This window comes from Falco rusticolus, chromosome 4 (genome assembly GCF_015220075.1).
Source record: "Falco rusticolus isolate bFalRus1 chromosome 4, bFalRus1.pri, whole genome shotgun sequence".
In the NCBI taxonomy this organism is placed as follows: domain Eukaryota; kingdom Metazoa; phylum Chordata; class Aves; order Falconiformes; family Falconidae; genus Falco; species Falco rusticolus.
In genome coordinates this window covers 8,298,748-8,319,134 of record NC_051190.1, presented here as the reverse complement: position 1 = coordinate 8,319,134, position 20,387 = coordinate 8,298,748, and the positions used below count along the sequence as shown (strand labels likewise).

Genomic DNA, 20,387 nt, shown 5'->3' with positions numbered 1-20,387 from the left:
CATTTACGAGTTTCTTCACTGCAGCTGATAATATTGCCTCTGGTTATCTTAATTTCAGTTTCATACACTTTTTGCCTGGAAATTAAGGAATGCTATTGTTCCTGCAGGTCTAGTCTTGATTTTACTTCTTGCAAAACACGCAGCTTCTGTACAACTTAAGACACTGTGGAAAGCACAGCACAAAACCCAGCACGGGAGACATGGAGGACTCCAGCCATAAGCAAGCAAAGCCAGCGTCTGAGATGTGTTAGTAAAGCAGGCGCTGTATACGTACATCTGTCACGTTCTGGCTGTCCATTGCATTTTTTATGGTACAATTTATTTTTCTGTATAAATACATGTGAGTGCACTGCAGGACAGAGCTTCCTAGAGAAAGTGAAGTCAGGAGCATCGACCTTTTTGGCTATGATGGGGCTTCTCGTCTCGTTATAGTATTTTACAATGCCAGATTTTGGCAGCCCAAGTTCTAGAGCTTCCTGCTTCCCTTGGGCAAGTCTTGAGTCGCTCAGCGTCAGAATCTTTTGCAGTTTGTAGGAATACCGCTTTTCCCACCACATCCAGTTGTGCCTCTTTACGCTATGCTTTGTAATTCCTCTGCCAGAGGAGCACAACTGGAACTGCACGAGCTGCACCGCCTGCTGCTCAGAGCACATGGAAGTTCACCAGCCCTCTTCTGCCACAGAAATGGTGGTTACGTGTTTTGTATGGCTTCTCAAATTCAGCGTTGGGAACTAGCTTGATCTAATGCTAATCTTCTCAGGGCTTCTTTCTTTCTTTCCTTTAGCTTGGCCTTTCTCTTGCAGTGAAAAAAAAAGGATGTTACTGTAGAATGCCACAAATGTTATACAATTAATCAAGTCTATAGCAAGCTCCTCACTGCTGAAAATGAGAAATAAGGGGATAAATATAAGTCTGGGAGAATATTTATTTGCAAGCATAAAAATAGTCTACTAATTACAGTACAGCTTATCTTGTAAACAGCCCAAATATTGCACCAATTAGTATTACATCGCATTGTGAAGAGTATGCACAGCAATATGAGCAAAAGCTGGGAGAAGAGATTTTGTTAAGCTTAATCCTCAACTGGAAATGCAAAGTTTATGTACAGATTCTTAGTGTACCAGAAATTTTTAAGTGTATAGATCAGGGTTACTCAACCAAAAGCTCATGGTGAATATGCACAGCATGAAACTTTTAGGTGTTGCTTGTAAATATCTGAAAAAATATTTCACAGATTTCCATCAAAAAATTTTGATTTCTTTATTCAGCATTTTCTTACATGTGAACCTAATTCTCATTTATGGGGCTTCATTGCCAGAGTAAGCCTCACACATTTAAAATCTGAGTAACCCCAATGGATGTTCTTAACAATCAGTACACAAACTATACATTAAAATGCCATTTTTTGACTCATGCATGGGTAATACATTTAAGCAAGCATATTTATGCCTTTCTTTGTATTTAAATGTATGCCCAAGATAAATGCAAAGTATCTTATATAAAGATAGACAAATGCAAGATAACTTGCAAGTCCTATTGCAAGAAAATAGTTATCTACTATTTTAGCTCTGTGAATATAGTTCAGAAAAAGAAATGAGAAATTACATGCTCCCTCCTTAAAAGACTGATTATGTCTTTTGGAAATGCCAGAGCAAGGAGAAGGAAAAGCTCATGCGCAGCGAATTCTTTTTCCCTTTTCTGATAACTGTAAGATTAAAAAGGGTAAAAAACGAATCATTAAATTGATGTAATGATAAAAAAACAGCTTCTTCATGCACCCAATGGTAAAAAATAACCAATCAAAACTATGAGGAACTGTCAAATTAAAAAATCCTCTGGTTTAAAAAAGTTTAGCTTTGATCGCTTAGAGAAAAGGCGAAGAACACTTCAAGTGCCTTTTCTTGGCAGGTGACACACAAGGAAAATCCTTTTAAACAAACTTCCTTTAAAAACCTGTTACCTTCAAAATGATCTCAAATGTAAACATACTAGTGAAGACATAATCTGCATACCCTAGGATCTGGAAGGTAAACAAAAAGTTACAAACATTATTGCTAAAGCTGCTTTTGAGCTAACAAGGATCAATTAACAATGCATTACCTTTAACAGGATTTCAACAGTAAAGATGGCTGTGAAAGCATAGTCAAAGTAACCAAGTATCTGCAAGGTATAATACGTGCCACAGTAAGAAATCAATCTATTAATAAATTTTTACAGTTTAGACCACATACACAACACCACCTGAATTAATCTAAGTAGGTAGATGGGGAATTTAGACAAAGTAGTTTAGAATTCCAGCTATTATGCAACCATTTTTATTTATTTAAAGATTTATCAGATGCCACTGTGCCCAGGTATTAGATTTCAGCCCTAAAGAGTCAACAGGACGCAAAACCCAACACTTTTGTACTTTCTTCAGCCTTTAGAAGAGATACAGAAACTTACACTAAGAATAAATACTTATTAATAAGTATTATTTTTTTAATTTTATTTTTTTTTACCGAAGTATTACATGAAAAAATAAAACTTCAGTGGATGCTTCTGGATTGCACATCATTCTGCATTCTGCCACATTATATTGTTCCTGCATAGACCGGGCTAGAGCATCACAAAGCAAAATGAACCAATAACTAAATTACTTAAAATGAGCACTACAACTCTTTTTTCTTGAACTTGGAAGACACAGCAGCGATTTATTTGTAGGAAATTTAAAAGAACCCACAACAGCTGCATAATGATATGCAAACTTTTAAAAAGCCCGTGGACATGGTACTGGCCTGGCTGCTGCCAGCAGGAACACTGCCACGTGTGTCAGTACAGCCCAGATTTCACCCTTTCAGGGTGGCCCTATCACTTGCACCAAATTTAGCGATCAACATGCACTGCGGTAGGGTACTAGTTTAGCATCAAAGATCCAGCAATTCAACTAGCAAACAGCTGTGCACAGAAACATGTTGCCTCTGGTTCAGCAGCTAATAAAACGGGAAGGAGAAATAGAGACAACACACACAGTATTCCTGTTAGATCATATAAAATTAAATAATTTTTTTCCCCCACGTTCAGTTGATGATCACATCCTTCTGGCCCTTGCTGTGGCTGAAAAAATAGGCAAATATTAAAGCCATTCAACAGAGATTAAGCAGTAAGGAATTAATTCCAGCATTAAAGGAAACTATTTAAAGGCATTCCAGTTTGTAAACTTTAATTCCCTTGCTGAGCTGGCTGGTTGAAGCAACATGATCGCTGAAGGCAGTAACAAGAAAAATATGTAGGTCTTGTGCATTTTTGAATATTTACAAGAGGGCAATATCTTCTTGAAATCACTCACACATTGTACCTGTGTCCCAAACAGGAATAGTCCTTCCAGTTACCACCACTCTCCAGTTACACCTTCCTAGCATTCCCCTAGCTACAAAAGCAATTATCAGCCCTTTGAGCCATTTCTACAATTACAATTTCAGTATTCCCCACCAGCTGGCTTTTTCTTATCCATTAGTGTGATTTATTCATAAGATCGCACTTGTCCAGTTCTATAGGTACAGCTCTACTGAATAGTACATGAAGAGTGTCTTTGTGCTTTGACCTCTTTTTACCTTTGAAGAAAGTTCTAGCTTTGTGGTTTCCACTAATGTTACTAAAAAATTGTTCAGAGAATGTCAGCAGCCAAAAGCGGACTTTCAGAGGCTGCATAGACACTAGCAAGAACTAGAGGGATGCAACTTTTACTGACCTAGTAGGCCCACCTTTCCTGTAAGAAGTGGAACACTTTTGTTAACTCCATGGCAATCTCTACAGATCTATTTATATCTCAGACAGGCGAGGCCTGGACGTTTTGTCAAAGTATCCCAAAAGTCCCCACAGTTGCATATCTCAGCTATTTCAGATCTAATCTAAAGCATGGACAACTTGCAGTAACATGAGAGGCTTGCTTCACCGCTAATACAAGCGCAACAAATGTAGGACAAACATTAATGGTTATGAGAGTGGATTTATTTTTGTTCCTCTGTCTAATAATTGTGCATTTGAGTAACAGGCAAGCCTACTATAGTAAGAATTAAAATGGGGGATTCAGGAACTTGTTTTAGGAGAATAGAGATGTTTACTCACCAGGTAAACTACAATTCTATTGAATATCAGAGACATTTCTGAAATTAATATTCTTACAAATATTTTGTTTCTACAAGCATATCTAAAAAAGGATGCAGAAACACTTGCACATTTTCAGGTTTGTATATAGGCTGAAATGGCATTTGACTCTGAGTCAAGGCAAGACCTGGGCATGCTCTGATCCTCATCTTACACGTGAGTTTAGGAAAAAGTAAAACTTGTTTAGTTTCTGATACGTCCAGTCAGAATCCAGGGATCTTTGCATCCGAACTGGTGGTACTCAAACTCCTTAGTGTGGCCACACTAGCTTCCTTGAAAGAGGAGGTAATACCCTTATGAATCCATACACTCACTAACGGAACGACACTCTGAGCTCCCCAAGACCATATAGTACAGTCAATGAAGGAGAAGACAGGACAGGTCAGAGTCTATTCCAAACATGGTATAAACAGTGACGATTTTAACTGTCATTTTTAAATCACTGTCAAACACTGCGAGGCACTAAGAGTGATTCAGGAAATGAGTACCAGCTACACAGCTGAAAATTACGAAAAAATATGAAAATTATCAAGATTATGCTCAGCTTGAGCATATTTCATTCTGATATATTTATAGCCACAAAGGAAAAACATTATGTACATAATATATGGTTCTAATACCTATGATGTTCCATCAATAAAGTTACTTGTCTTTAAAGATTTATGTTTTTTAAAGAAAAAATAAAGTATGACTTGAAAAAGGAAAAGGAAAATTTCTTAATTTTTAAAATTAAAAACCAGACACTAGTCCCAAAGGATTGTTATCCTGTGAGGATATATTTATCTTCAGACATAAAAATGAAGGGCTTACATTATTTCGAAAAGAGTGGCTGCGAATTGGATCTTCTGCTGCTAGGGAAACACTGCTCAGCATGATGAAGACAAGGATGAGATTGGTAAAGATGTGGTGATTGATGAGTCTGTGGCATCCCACTCGAATTCTGAAGAAGAGATACAAAAATATACCATGTGTGCAAATAGAATTCAGCAGATGGCTAATATACAACATGTTTTCTATTACTCTGCCAATAGTGACAGAACACAGCAACCATAAGCAGCTAACAGCAATGCAAATGCTGAAGCTATTGCTCTGACTTCTATAAATGTAAATAAATTCAAAATCCAATCCACCTGTAGTGAAAATGCACTTATGGAAAGAATCTGAGAGATTTCCAAGCTCATATTGGTTTTCAATGGGTTATGAACACCACGACGAGTTCCAGTGCTCGTACCACTGGGCGCATACCAAGGCCAACGTCAAAAGGACCAGCACCCGATAGCAAGTCATTGCACATCCCCAGTTTGATTTGATTCTTATTAAAGCTGTCAAAAATAATCGTCTGGGGAGATGTGGCTTAGGCTGCAGACCTCATCGTGCTACTTAGAGACTCAACCCAAATCAGAATCTCCCGTGAAGAGTTTCTTACAGCTTTACAGGACCAGTGGGTGTTGAAGGTTACAGAGCTGCTAAGTTTCAGCCACATAACATGAAGTGGAACTGTACCTATGCTTAGAGTCACTGAACCCAAGGTTAGTACAAATGCTATGGAGCACCTTGGGAAAGCATGTCCAGGACTGAATTGGCAAAAAGGCAGGATCAGGTTCTTAACTGGCTAACACTGGAGTTGTCTAAATTCTGCTGAAGAATCAGAAGGTGCCTGGGGGAAAATCTGTTCTCCTGTTATTAAGGAGATGATTTGACTATAGTGTATCGTACTTAAGTAAGATGGTCATTTTGGTGTGAGAATACGTAGCATTAGTTGAGGCCAAAAGCAGCTTGACACGTTCGACAAATATAATGGTTTTGCACTCAGCATATGTGTTCTTAAAACTGCTGGTTCAAATAGCTCCCTTTCCAGTTTGTTTGAAAATACTGAAGAGCTTTAGACAACCTATGCAATGAATAAGACACAAGCCCAAAACATTGTACCTTGATGATCACACCATCTTTTAAACTCAGCTGCGATGATCTCTACCACTGAGAAGACAGCATTCTCCCGTGCCAAAGGACTCCTGAGCTCCCTTCTATGACTGCTCATGAAATTGCCTTATATATGTTCAGTCCGTAAGAACTGAATTTAGTTCACTTGTTCACTTCCATCCAATAATCAGTAACAACTTTTACTGACTACTGAAGCTTGCTTTCTTCATTAGTATAGAACTTCAAATGCTCTGGAGTTAAGACTGAGCAGTGAAAGATTCCAATTCCCCCTAAAATCTAACTATTATTTTTCTTAATTTTTGAAATAATTTGTCTTTATCTTCAGTGTTTGCTTGAATCTCGGAAAATGCTGTTACCCCATGAGGAACATATACATCCTTTCTTCTTCTTTTTCTCACTCTGATTTTCTTTTCCTCCTCCTCACCTGTATTGGCCCCTAAGGTCACTAGGAATCCTGTCTCATATAGACGATGCTCAGGTCTGGCATCATAGTTTTTATATCCAGTGACTAACGTACTAAATAGTTAATATACATTAAAGGGTACTTTTCGGACATGTGCAGACTTGACAGACTATATGAACAAAACGCTATTACCTTCAACAGTGGAAAGCAAATTAATATATTTTCAACTTCTTCTAATCTACCAAGCCATTCAGGAAATTTTAGGAGAGAAGTCAATCTCTCTCCTGTTGATGATAATGGAGTTCTGTTCCTAACCCCACTGGAAGGAGGCCCGTTCCTTCACTGCTAACCCTTGACAGACTAAACCAGTATTTTTCAAAATCATATTTACGGATTGGTGCTGCTGAAAATGAAGAAGGCACTCCCTTCAGGGATCGGTGTTATCTTCTCCTTCATATTTAGTTCCGATATTCTGCGGGGACGTGGGCCTGCTGGTACCTCTGGTTCATCCTCCTCCTCTTCTTCATCTTCACCTACTTTAAATAAAACACTTTTTTTATTATACAATAAAATAGAATTATGTTTTGTTCATAACAATATAAAAACATGGCTTGTATGAAAATAGATATGGCTTATAGGAAACACATGTTCATAGCATGGCTTTAAAAATCTATGGATCAGTATATGAACATCCATATCGCTGTCAGGAGCTTATATACATGTTTATGTGCATATATGGGTGTGTGCACAAGTGCCCTGAGTGCACTAATGGGCTTTACCAGCCTGGCCAAGCTCATCTTAGGACACAGGCTCTGGAGCCCCTTGAGCTCAGCCCCTGGCTGTCAGTCCGTGCCTGAGCTGCGACGTAGGGGTGCTGAGCTCTGCACGCTGGCTGAGCACCCAGTGCTCAAAGGGTAGGGCACGTTTCTGTGAAAGCCATCCAGACAATCAGACAGACCTGATTTTTGGATAAGTATGCTCACTGGACTGGTAGAAGCCAAGACAAAAAACGACTGAACATCATCAGCCCTGGAACGCCCTTTTTTGCCAAACATTTTGGAAAAGTTTAGAATTTGCTCTCACATCCATACAGCATTACCATCGCAGTCTTCAGGCTCGCAGTATTAACACTCGTACGCTGTTTGTGCTGTCTAGGAAGCTGCAGGAGAAGATAAATGTGTTTGGCTACATACCTGGTACATCACAGGGTGGATAAGGATCTTTATCCTCATCCTCTCCTTCTCCGTATTCAGTAATTGTCACCTACAGCAATGAAAGGGATGCACAAGAAAAATAAATAAATTTAAATATAGCCTGGAATATAAAGTTCAACAGAAAGCAAACCAAATAACACTCTGAAGTCAGGGAAGTGATCCCTATGTTAGTATGAGTTTTCTGAAACAGGTTAATTTTGAAACCAGAGAAGAGCTGGCAGTTTAACACATATATTTAACATGTGATTTTTCTATAGTATCCATATTCTTCTGGCTGTATAGATCACAATGAGAATATAACCAACAGGCTTTGGTAAAAATAACCATGAATGTCTGAACATTCAACTAAGAGTTTAGCATTCACTGATCTCTTCCATCGGATTTAACGGGCAAAATACCTACAGGGATCCTAAAATAATGTCAAATATTCCTAACATCAATTATTTCATGCCCTAAGAGTTTCCCTTCTCATAATATCCTGAAATCAAAAGGGTTTTCTGAATAAAGAGACTCTGTGAGGATGCAGAGCGTCAGAATTATGTTTCTTTTGCCTAGAAAAAAATGTAGCGATAGGGTTCACAGAAGAAATTGTACAATGCACAGTAGTCTTGAAAAGGACTCCCTAGCAAAATAAGTAAAACTGCTTCTTAGAAAAGACACAATTTTTAGAATAAACACCTTGCTATCCTTGGGCTTCTTTTGGTCACCTTCTGACTTCTCACTTTTTTTATTTTCCAGACTCTCCTTTCTGCAAAACAATACAATAACAATTACAAAACACATCATGTAAAGACAGAATATTTTAAGTTAGTTTTTAAATTATCTATATCCATCCTATGAAAAGTTAAGCAAACATACCTAAAACCATGTAGTAAAATATTGTAAATTATTTGCACAGCTGCAGGTGTTAGAGCTATAAAATCTATTGCATTTGAATGCAATGATCCATTTAAGAGATTACAATTTTGAACATAATTCCAGAAGCTAATCCCTAAAAAATTCAATGCGTGATCATTACTCCTTTCTAGAGGGATAAACTGTGCCCTTGGACTCATACAAACAACTTGCACTGACTGCAGTGGGCCTGCACTGATTTCAAAGGAAGGTTTCCTTCTTGTCTATATAAGGCTTGGAGAACTGATTCCACAGGGAGTTGTGTACTGGCAACAACAGATACATTCTTGATCTAATTGTGCAATAAATCCTACCATTGCAATGTTTAAATATCAGCTGGCTTATCATTATGTCCTTAATTCACCCCTTTTTCCCAATTACTACCCAACTTTTATCTAAAATCACACTAATAAGGTTTTGTTTTAATGTGTCTAGGTAAAATCGTTCATTCTTTTCCCCGAGTTAAATAACTTTTGAAGAAGGTAAAGACATTTAAATAAAGATAAATCCTTACGAAAGAATTCAGTGCAGCCTTCTTCTTCCCTCTCCTGCTTGTTCAACATGCCCATGCTATCTTACCTCGCATTCTTTTTCCTTTCCTTTTCTTCAGCTTCTTCTTTCTGAGCTGTATTTAGACTTTCAGCATCTGCCAAGTTATCCACAGCAATGGCCAAGAAGACATTTAGCAAGATATCTATTTCAAATGATTTTAAGGACATAATGCCTCACTATACTTGTTTGGTTTATTATCAGCATAAACACTGACAATGTGAGAGATATAAAATGCATGTTCCCGACCTACAGGGTAGAGATTTGCGATGCTGGATGTAGTGTAAGTAACACTCATTTGATGGACTAGATTAATACTGGGTGTAAATGAGCAGAGATCCATTAGGGTCACTGATTTTAAAATAGCAGAATACTTGATTTTTTTTAAATGAACGGAATTCAACTTTATGCTAGCCTGAGCAAGTTTCAAATATGAAACACTGTCTATTAAAAGTGAAGACTGTTCAGGTGTTTTGAAAAATTCATTTTTATAATGCACTATCTTCTGTGTCTACACCAATCTATATCAAATTCTGTACTTCAGTCCTTACCAGTTAAGTACAAATACTGGTAAAAGCACCACACAGTACAGAACATAGAATGTTTTTGCCCTTTTATCATCTCCTGACCTTTTAAGAACTTCTGGGAATGACGCTAGTTTCTGTTGCTCCATGGGGCCAAGGAAGTATTTCCAGTACACTGAAGGCAGAGAAGGGGAATGCTGCAGCAGACTTAATCCTAACTGACTCGCCATTTCTCCAAGCAGATTTCTCTCATCTGGTCCCTGCACTGTACAGTGGATCACTGTCTCCATGTCAGTCTCCCCAAGCAGGGCTCAAAGGGATGAACGGAAATTATTGCTATAGAGATCAGGGTACATCCTTGCATTTTCAGAGGGGGAGATGTCAAATAGAGACAAGCAGACAGAACAAGGCTGTTTTCCCACTGAAGAAAGGAAGAAAGAAAAAATTCTCTGCTTTCTGCTATCATGGTGGCTGCAGATGGACTCGGAGAGCACTGGAGTGTCCTTCATTAGGGAATGGGCGTACGAAGAAAAGTCTATTTAAAGGACTCAGCATGTGCAGAAAGCGCTTGCTGTCCACTGCAATTTACTCCCAGAGAAATTTCGCGTACGTCCCTGGCACGCAGCCTCATTTGGAGACATTTCCAGTGACTGCAAAGGATACAGTTACCACAGATGAAGAGGATAATGAAGTATATACAGACTATCATGCCAGATGATGATGGGCCACCATATGCCATTATGCCGTCATACATAACAGCATTCCAGTCTTCACCTGTTAGAATCTAAGACGCAGATACGTTGTTAGTAAGCTCAGCATCAAAAAGAGCAATAGAGACCACAACAGACAATAAGGCTAACCTCCTGTATACATCAAGCAACACCATAATCTTTTCATGCATTGCTCTAAAATTGCCATTTAAATAAGCACCTCCGGAAAGCTTGGGTTTAACTCTACTAGCTTTTATTTTATGCTACGCATTTACAACGCTGAATTCCAATGGAAAAAAAAAATAAAAAGAGAAGCCTAGAATTTTATTGATTTTGGCATGCAAAAGTAAGAACCCTGATCTTCAGTAAGACCACATACATAATAATGCCCACCAATGTTCAACACTCTCAAAAATCACATTAGTATATCTTTTAAGGTTCTCCTTTTTTGAAATAGAGGCCGTAAATCTTTTCTAGCGTATAGGATCTACTTAGTCCTGCAAATTGGTCTACCTGGTTTCAGTTTTAACAGGGACTGGCCACCTTATCGTCAATTATGTGATACACATACGACCCACATAGGCTACTGATACAGCTTTTGAAATGGCAGCTATTTTAAACTGAATGGAGCTCAGTGCTGTGGGAGAATTACAGGATTTTCTAATTGGCTATTGTTTCAAGAAATTTCACCGAAGTCTAAAAGAATTTTACAGAAATCTGTTGATTAGTTAAAAGGTTCGTTTATAAGGCGGCAACTCCACTTTTTCTGTACTATGACAAGAATTCTGAGTATTACAACGCAGGTTATAGGGGCACTTTATACGTTTCTAAGCAACTTCTTAAAGTTAATCAGTTCTGTCCTGAGAAAACATGTAATACTGACTCTCCTTCCAAGTAATCAAGTGGTCGTTCAAGAAAACCATATGCATGCCAGTTTCTGAAATTCATTTTTGGAGATCAAGCTGACTTTCATAGCTGTGAGCACTCAGCAGGTCGGCTGCTCCTGAGTGTATTCTGAAACTGGAGGAAGACGCATCCGTTTGAAAACGAAACAGCCTAAAATCCGAGTAAAATCCAGCTCCGCTGAGTTTGAATGTACAGCATTAATTTTTTTAAGGGGCAATATCATGTCAAATGTGGACACTTTTCCTCTTAAGGGAATTTCTCGTTAAGATTTCCTTATGTTAAAATGACATGGAAAGATTTTTCACTTGCTCTGGGCAGCCACCAGATGAAACTTCTACCAGAGAGGAAGTTGGCAGAAAGTTGAGTCTTGCAGGCTCAGCTTTAAACACTCACCTACAATGTCTGAAACCAAACATTGTGGCAATGTGCAAAACTGAATATGAAAATGGCTAGAAAGATGAAACCAATTAGCCCAACTCCAGTATGCAAATTGGAAATAATAATTAAAAAAATCATAAAATAGTGAAAAATAAACTGTAAGTATGGCCCTATCTTTCCACAAGTAACAGACAAGTTGCTTTAACGTTTTAATAAACCTAACGGTGTCTCTTTAAAGAAATTCATACTTATTTTTATAGTACAGTAAGCAATAAGACCCATATGCAAATACATAGTCTAATAACGCTTCTCATTTTTTTTCCTGCTTGAGAAGAGCTAAACTTTAATATAGCTAATGAAGTTAAAGAAAACAATCTGATTAAAATAAAAATAACATTCCACCTCTTTTTCTAGTCATGTATTTGATGGACAAAGGAGACTTAATTTTGTGAAGTAATATGACAGCTATGTTGCATAGATAGATCAAATAAGACATGAAACAAATGGTACAAATGGTGCAGAGTTACCGGGGTACTGAGTTTAATGAGCAGAATGCTACTTAAAAGTAAACTGAATAAAGAGTATTCGTGAATTTATTTTCAGGCAACATGACCACTTAAACAGTTTTGTTGATCATCAAAAGTTAAATGTTTCATACAGGATGAAAGAAAGTTACCTGGAATACAGTTAAAAGAGCTTGTGGAAAATTATCGAAGGTGCTCCGTTTTGTTTGAGTTTCATCAAAATTAAATTTGCCTCCAAACAGCTGCATTCCAAGCAACGAGAAGATTATGATGAAGAGGAAAAGCAGAAGCAACAGTGAAGCAATGGACTTCATTGAGTTTAACAAGGATGCTACCAAGTTGCTCAGGGATGCCCAGTGCCTATAAATTAAAATGCGTGTGTTAACACACACCAAAAAAAACCCCAAACAAAACAGTAAAAGAGCAGCGCATGATGAAGTATTACAAAAGAATTGCTGATCACCCTTCAGCTATCCCTAGAGTTAGCAGTATTAGTTAATCTTACCTTGTCACTTTAAAAATACGCAGGAGACGAACACAGCGAAACACTGAAATTCCAAGCGGTGACATAATTTCCAACTCCACCAAAATGGTTTCAACAATGCCACCACAAACAACGAAGCAATCAAAGCGGTTAAAAAGAGAAACAAAATAAGCCTGTAGGCCCAAGCTGTACATCTTTACTAACATTTCACAGGTGAATAAAGCCAGAAGAACTTTATTTGCGATATCTGGAACAAAATATTAAAAAAAAAAAAAAAAAGACATTCCTGAATTGTCTCATAGATTCCATTTTTATTTTAACATATGAGTACTATACTTTCTATACTAGTTCGCAGCCCTTTGCTTAAGAAGGAACTATTGTTTTTTTTATGTTGGACTGTATTTGATACCTAAGTGGCAAAAGTTACACAAGGACGTAAAGCTTCCTGCCACCTACAAACTATGAATCTTTCCAATCCATCGTGCAGCTCATGGCTGCTCAGCTCCAAGCTCAAGTCCACACTGTAACTTAAGCAACACAGCCCACAGCTCACTCTGCTGTGCCAGTTACCATTTGCTTCCACATCTTTCAAGCACAGTTTAACCATAAATGTACAGGTATTTACAACTTGGCATTGACAGGTTTTTGCTGGTACACCATTAAGCCGTGTTACGGTTGTGGAAATCAAATACATTCAGTCATTTCTTGTATCTCCCTTTGGCTGGGCTGAAAATCCTTCAGGACAGTAAACAACAACAAAATGGCAAAGTACAGCAGTAGCCACTGATAGAATGCCAAGTATCCACAGTCAAAAACAGGACAAATAATTTTTGATTGTACCTTGGATCTGGGTCAGCCAGTCAGGCTGATTATAATGTTCCGATGAGATAGTTAATGTGTTCAGAAAGACCAAGACAATAACAAGCCAATAAAACGTGACAGATTTTACGGCAGCTCTGCATTTTCTTCGATTAAATCGATTCCAGCGACGCCAGCGTCGACTGAAAGTTCAAATAAAAACAAATTTGTTATGATACAGAAAACATATGAATTTAAGGAGCGCTTCTCCTGTGTAGAAAACATAGTGCAAGTACGTACGTGTGAGCAGGTTATTTTCATAAGCACATGCATAACACTTCAGATAGTTGTGTAAGTTATTACCAGTTGCATTGTTAGGGCGTACTAATTTGTTATTCCTTTTATAGTTTTCATCAGACATTTTAAACGGAAACCTCAACTTTTGGAGACTCTAATTGCCTGTGACATAATTAGATCAAGCTGCATTTAACATTTCATTGAGTAACAAGATACATCTGTCTTCCCAGGCCCCATACATGTAATTGCAGTAAAGAAAAGCCAGTGAAGCAACTTAGAACTCAAATGACATTTAGTCCGAAATTGTAGGCTTTTAGTTAAACCACAGGCACAGTGCTGGCAGGATTAAACAAGGCAGGAATCTCAGGGTCGGCTTTTAGAAATCTATCCTATAATGTTAGAAATCTCAGCAACTCCTCAAGATTTGTACTGATGTGCCTTGAAATTGTGTCAGGGGGCAAATGTGTGTGACGTGAACAAGAGTGACAGGCCCTATCTAACACGAGCTGGATTCACAAGTGAGGGTATTAGCTTAGCTATAGACTCACAAAACTAGATTTAATTTCTCTGCTTCACTTCTGGGAACTTTAGTAAACCAATTAGTCTCCCTGGGTTGCATTTCCATCGGTGAAACAGGAAGAAAATATATTGCTGGGTCATAGGAAGAGAAGGATTAGGAAGCACTTCACATTACCTAAAAGGGACGCATGCCAAATTCACACACCCAGAACTACAGCCGCGAACTCAAGATTTTAGGAACATTTTAGGAAACAACAACTGCTTCATCCAATATTCAAGGGATTAAGCGGGCACAGACTCCAATAGAAGCTTGACCTAGCCTGAAAACAGCAAAGCCCTGAGAAGAGTGTGCATGTATAAGCTTCTGCCCATACAGGTTCACTACCAAGCCAGTCCGGCATGAATCTGCTGTGATGGAAAGGGGTGGTCTGCTTGCCGCCTTCTTCCTTCTCCTTTCCCTTTGGCCAAAACCAGCCCGAAAGAAGTGAGCCAGACCTGAGAACTGACCGGTGGAAACCAATTTCTTATTTTTTCTGGGTTGATTTTAGCTGGTCAGTGTCTGATCCAATGCGTTGTGCTGCCGCATCACAGAAAGAGCAGGAGGAATGAGGGGCTGAGACGGGAAAGAGCACTGCAGCCAAAACATGGAACCATCGCTTTTGAAAATTATTACAAATAACTAGGTGAATTTCTTAATACTTCTAGTGTCTGAATTAGCAGGTACTGTTTACTATGCATAAAATCATAAACGCTTTTAAATCTGCCTCAGAAAATAGAACCAATATGCAATAAAACCACCATGAAAATAACTGAGTTTGGCACCACATTCAAGCATTAACTGAGTTTTCCTTATGCACCTTGAACTTGTAGTAATGGAAATTAGTAGTAGTTTCAGATATCAGTACGAAGATGCCTCAAGCCTTTGCAGTATTCTAACCATATAAAAGCAAAATGCCCTGTCCTGACCTACACCAACACAGCATTCAAGAGCATCCTTATCTTGCCAGTCCCCTGCTACACAGGGCTACGTCCATGGCCATCACCAGGAGGGCTCACTCCCTGGGTAGGGAAAACAGCCCTTCTTTACACTTCCAGAACAGGCCATCATTAAAGCCAATGAGACAAGAATAATATTGTTTGGATATTTCCACTCATAGGAGCCAAAAGCAGTCTTAAAGTTTATAACTCACAGCTCTCTGAAGTCAGCGGGGCTCTTATTCTTTTATCCCCCAAACAGCTATAACTGCTTTGCCACTGATTTGACAGACGAGTGGTGCATATATGAAAATGCTGCCACAGGGTACACAATGGCACTCACATGTAGAAGTGTATGAATAATATAAGCATACATAAAAAGCCTGCAGAAATGAAGCAAAAATTCAAAAAGGAGAATAGAAGCAATTTTCTACCTTCATTAAATTGGTACAAGTAAAGAAATAAACAGTAAGTAGCAGACTGTAGTAGGTGGTCTGTTGTGCCAGGAAAACCCGTGGCTGTATAAAATAGGAAAACAAATTACACTACTTTTCACTTGACGGTTTCCTGGGTTTTAGTAACCACTCCTCTTAGTTTTAACCAAATAGCATATTTTTTTTTCTGGAAGAACAAAATATACCCCTTTGTTTTAAAGAGAAATTTCACTTTCATAAATTTGCAATGATATAATACTGCTTTCAAGAAATTATCGACCATTTTTCACAAAATACAGTGGTTGAATAGATTTTAAAATCACAGAGGACCTTACAGTTGACAGTTTGTTAAAACTAACAAAATTATTCACCACTTTTGTTCTCATTAAATAACTTATCATTTTCTCTTCATAGCTATTTATAAGCAAATCGTTATTCTTATAAACGTGTTCCAAATTTCACTTTCATTCATGCAGGTATTCATGTTCAGGTGGTCCTTTATGCCCCAGACTTAAATCTGAATCCACACATGAGAAATCCAGCCTTGCAGTGAGTCTGACTGAACTCAGCATCAGTCCCTAAGTCACGCAGAATCTATGAAGTTTAGTTTGTTTACTTGCTATTCACGTGTGTTTGTGTATTGCTGCTACACCTACGCAAACATAGAAACAGTCATTTTCAGATTATTTTTGTATCAGCAGCCTTTCCTTATAACATGGTATTTTCTAAACTGGACTTTCTGTTTAGAACCACGTGCATAACCCCTCTATCTGCAAAACTGGCATGCCTTGTGTTTCACCAGTAAGCTCACAGAGAAGTAAATATTAATTTCCAAGATTAATTCTTCTGTAATTGTAGGTGCCAACATCTGCGCAGAGACTCTAGACTTCACTACTCTTATTTATAAAATATGGGAAAGAAGAATTGCACCAGAGCGCTCACCCATTATGAAAAAACTAGAAGCCTTGGAGATTATTCTTCCATTCCTCATTTTTGTAGTTACATGATTTGGGACATAGTACCAGCTTGGTAGCGGGACTTGAAGGTTAATGTGATTATATAATCATACTGACAGATGAGGAAGTGAATTCTTAAAAAGAGGGATCTTCACAGAGGATAACATGCACAAATCTCCTGAACTAGCAGATCCCCATCTTCCTCTAATCATAGCACTGTCACTTCCATGTGTGTAGAAAAAACAGTTGTTCTAGTATCAGAACATTTCAAATCCCACCTAGAAGATTACAGATACACAGCACAGATCACATTTACTCTTATATATATTCTAGCATAATGTGTATCCTAGCATAATGTGTGGTTAATATACACCCTCACTTAATAAACTGGTATCTTGCTAGGATGCGATTCCCCTAACCAAGTACCAGTCTGACTGTATAGAAACATATTTCCAAGGATTAACTTCTGTTTTCACTTGTGGTACAGCAGGTAGGCTAGCTTGCAATAAAAAGCATTTTCTGTTTTGATCCAAAGGCAAAGACGTTTATGGTTAGACCAATGTTCTTGATGAGCTGTGTCCTGATTTACTTTGCCCTGAAACAGAGTCCTGCCACTGCAGAACAACATTCCAAAAGGTGGAGCGAGATTCAAGAGCAGCGTGTCAGGAGGACGGAGCCGGGCTCTTTTTAGTGATGCCCAGTGACAGGACACAGGGCAGTGGGCACAAACTGCAGCACAGGCAGTTCCATCTGAATACAAGGAAGAACTTCTTTACTTTGAGGTTGTCACAGCACCGGCACAGGCTGCCCAGGGAGGCTGCGGGGTCTCCTCTTCTGGAGCCATTCAAACCCCGCCTGGCCGTGACCCTGAGCGGCTGGCTCCTGGGGGAGCTGCTTTAGCAGGGCCTGGGGCTGGGTGGTCTCCAGAGGTCCCTGCCAGCCCAGACCAGTCTGATTCTGCGATCAGGCCAGAAGAGTGAGAATTAGACCAAGATGTAACACTTGGGTTTGTATGTGCTAGGACATCCCTGACAGCTGAACGTGTAATCTAAGGCTTCGCTGCAGAACTGAGAGTTTCTGTACTTTAGGTAAACAGAGCTTTTTAGAAATTAGTGATTCCAATGAAAACCACCAAAATTACATTCTTCAGACATATAGGAAAAATGCATTTTGCAATTATAAGATGCTAGGTATCCAAAAGCAGTGGGATGAAAACTGAGTTTGCAGATCCCTGCAGAGATAGAAGAGCTCTTAGTGGCCTCGCAAAGGCAGCAGCTCTGCAAAGTGCTTTTTCTCTCTGATAACAGATGTTGTCAGCTGGTTTTAGGGATCTGGGATGTGGTGCAAACCACATCTGTTTGGAAGACAATGGCACAACTATAATTTCAAGCTATGTTGGCTCAAAACTACTCCTCTCATAGATTCATTAAGTTAAAAGTGATAGATCTTTCTCCAATGCTCCAAATAAAGACATGAAAGTTGAAGGGAGAATTCCCGGTACCAAATTCAGCTTAAAAAAGTTTAAGTACGATTGAAGACCTCAAGCAGCTGCAGACCCCTGCAACACTTCCAAATGACAGACACCAGCATCCTGTTACCAATTTCCACAACTTCTGTGAACAGATGCAGCAATACATGTATGAATGAACTGCGTGACCTGCAGTTTTTAATGTCACAAGAATAGATTCTGATCAAAGAGCTCACGCAAAAGACTTTCAGGACACTGGCAGAACCTAGACAGGTGGAAATATTTGGGTGACTTTCTGGTTTGCAAATAAGTTTTCTTTCAAATCGATGTGTTGGTTATGAACATTGATTGTAGAGATGGATAACACTGCTTCTTATTCGCTGCTTGGACTATTAAAAACATCAGGTTTGGGTAGAAATTTTCCTTTCTCAAAGATGACATAGCAGCTTGCATTTAACAGAGCTAGAGTTCTCTTTTCCCTGCAAGTATGAATAATGGGCATGTTCAGAACATCGTCGTTACTTTGCCTCCTCTGTAATGCTTCTGTGAGTGCACTGTGCAAACAGCCCAAACTTGGAGAATGCAGTATAACGGCCATCTATTGCACTGCCTGGTGTCTGAAGTTTCATGTGACCACTTAAATAAGAAAATTGAGTTTCTCCTGTAAAACCAGCAAGAATAGGCTTCATAGCCATAAATAGCATGCTGAAAGGTTGATGTGAGACAATCTCATGATTCAAAATAATCATGCTTGTTTGGGATTCTCAGCTAACAAAGTACTAAATAACTCATTCCATTTGTTCTATTTTCACAGTAACTGGCAGGAATGGCAAGAGAAATTACAGACCATTAGCACATGGAATCCCTTCTCTATTGAGCTAAAACCAGTCTCATCTCTCATAATTCTCATGAAGGATTAAGCTCAAAGGTCCACATGGACATAACTGGGCCACTTGGTGTAGCTAAGGCCAGTTTCTGTAGCAGAAGGCATACAAGAAATGATACAGCTTTTATAACTAAAGGTGAAACTTTGAAAAGTTAGCTGTGTATTCACTACCATCCTAAATGGCCAGATCTCCACTGGCCACAGTCTTCAGCAGTGAGGCACATTTATATGCTGTCACCACTTTGCTGTCTGAAAGGGATGACAAAATAAACCTTGATCACAGCGTCACACGAAAAAACTCTCAGTGTAGAAAAGCACCAGTTAACTGTTGCCTTCAAAAACTGTTGCTCTTCTTCAAAAAAGAAAGAAGACTATTCAGAAGGAACACAAGTCCACTCCAACTGCTTGCAACTGGTCAGTGCTGGTAGTTCATTACAGCTAGTAAGGCTAGTAGAATAAACCTGGGTATGCTATTCCTCTTCATTGCTGCAAGGAGAATACACTGCTGTTACCAACTAATTACTCGCTATACATCCAACACTGAAATCAGTTTAACTGGGGTTAAAAAACTGGAATGATTCCAGATGCTGCCAAAACTGCTGATGCCAGATGTTGCCAAATCTTCTTGACTGTCCCTCTTTTTCACCAAAAATTTTCTGTGAAAAATATTTATTCTGTTGTTTGCAACAGAATTTGTTTGTAGGGTTGTCTGCAAGTGTAGAAGTGTCTTTGCCCTTTGTGATTCACTAAGTCTACCACTTGATTATTTATCTTAAATTGCATAGGTTTTAGGGGGGGGTGGGGGGGGTGGGTGTTGTTCCTTCATGGAGCAACCTAACCTTTTTAAAGAGAAAGAGGTATCTCTTCTGTGTTTGCAATTCTTGCAATTATCCTTTCTAATTACTAAACATATGTCTCATAAGACTGGAACATAAAATCAAAATAAAGAAACCTATTAGTTTTGTACTGGCACATCCAGTGCTTACAATATCAGGACTATTAATTCTTAATTTTGCTTACAACACTTTCCTTCTGCAATCATACTTGAAAACAGAAGCGTATACTCCCAAATGCTCCTAGTAAGTGAAAAGAGAGGCACAAATATCAGCAAAGCAAATCAGAGACTTCAATCTCCAAAAGCGTTCATGGATATTTTACTTTTGTACTCATCAGTAACTGTTAGAAATAATTTTCACACAGTAAAATTTAAAGTATACTAAATAAAGAATAATTATGTGAGATCATCATGATATGTAAACAGTCACAAGGAAAAAAAATGATGAAGAAATAAGAAAATACTGACCTGAACTTGGATTTTGAGATGGTTTGACTAGAAGAAAAGGCAAACACATTTTTAAGAATGGGGGGGGGGGGAGGGGGG

At 38.6% G+C, this 20,387-nt stretch overlaps 1 protein-coding gene across 10 annotated transcripts in view; it reads right to left on the bottom strand.

Moving 5' to 3' along the window:
• CACNA1D (calcium voltage-gated channel subunit alpha1 D) overlaps positions 1-20,387 on the bottom strand; it is a 239,053-nt gene that overhangs the window by 70,750 nt on the left and 147,916 nt on the right. For 9 of the 10 annotated variants that reach the window (XM_037385308.1, XM_037385300.1, XM_037385307.1 and 6 more), the window contains exons 11-21: positions 20,310-20,336; positions 13,514-13,674; positions 12,695-12,920; positions 12,342-12,549; positions 10,335-10,455; positions 9,178-9,292; positions 8,383-8,452; positions 7,684-7,753; positions 6,882-7,026; positions 4,957-5,086; positions 2,101-2,160 (exon numbers count right to left, since the gene is read on the bottom strand). In XM_037385308.1, coding sequence (XP_037241205.1) covers positions 2,101-2,160; positions 4,957-5,086; positions 6,882-7,026; positions 7,684-7,753; positions 8,383-8,452; positions 9,178-9,292; positions 10,335-10,455; positions 12,342-12,549; positions 12,695-12,920; positions 13,514-13,674; positions 20,310-20,336 — 1,333 coding nt within the window. The remainder of the gene's footprint in view (positions 1-2,100; positions 2,161-4,956; positions 5,087-6,881; positions 7,027-7,683; positions 7,754-8,382; positions 8,453-9,177; positions 9,293-10,334; positions 10,456-12,341; positions 12,550-12,694; positions 12,921-13,513; positions 13,675-20,309; positions 20,337-20,387) is intronic. The other variant, XM_037385301.1, reaches the window with a different exon arrangement.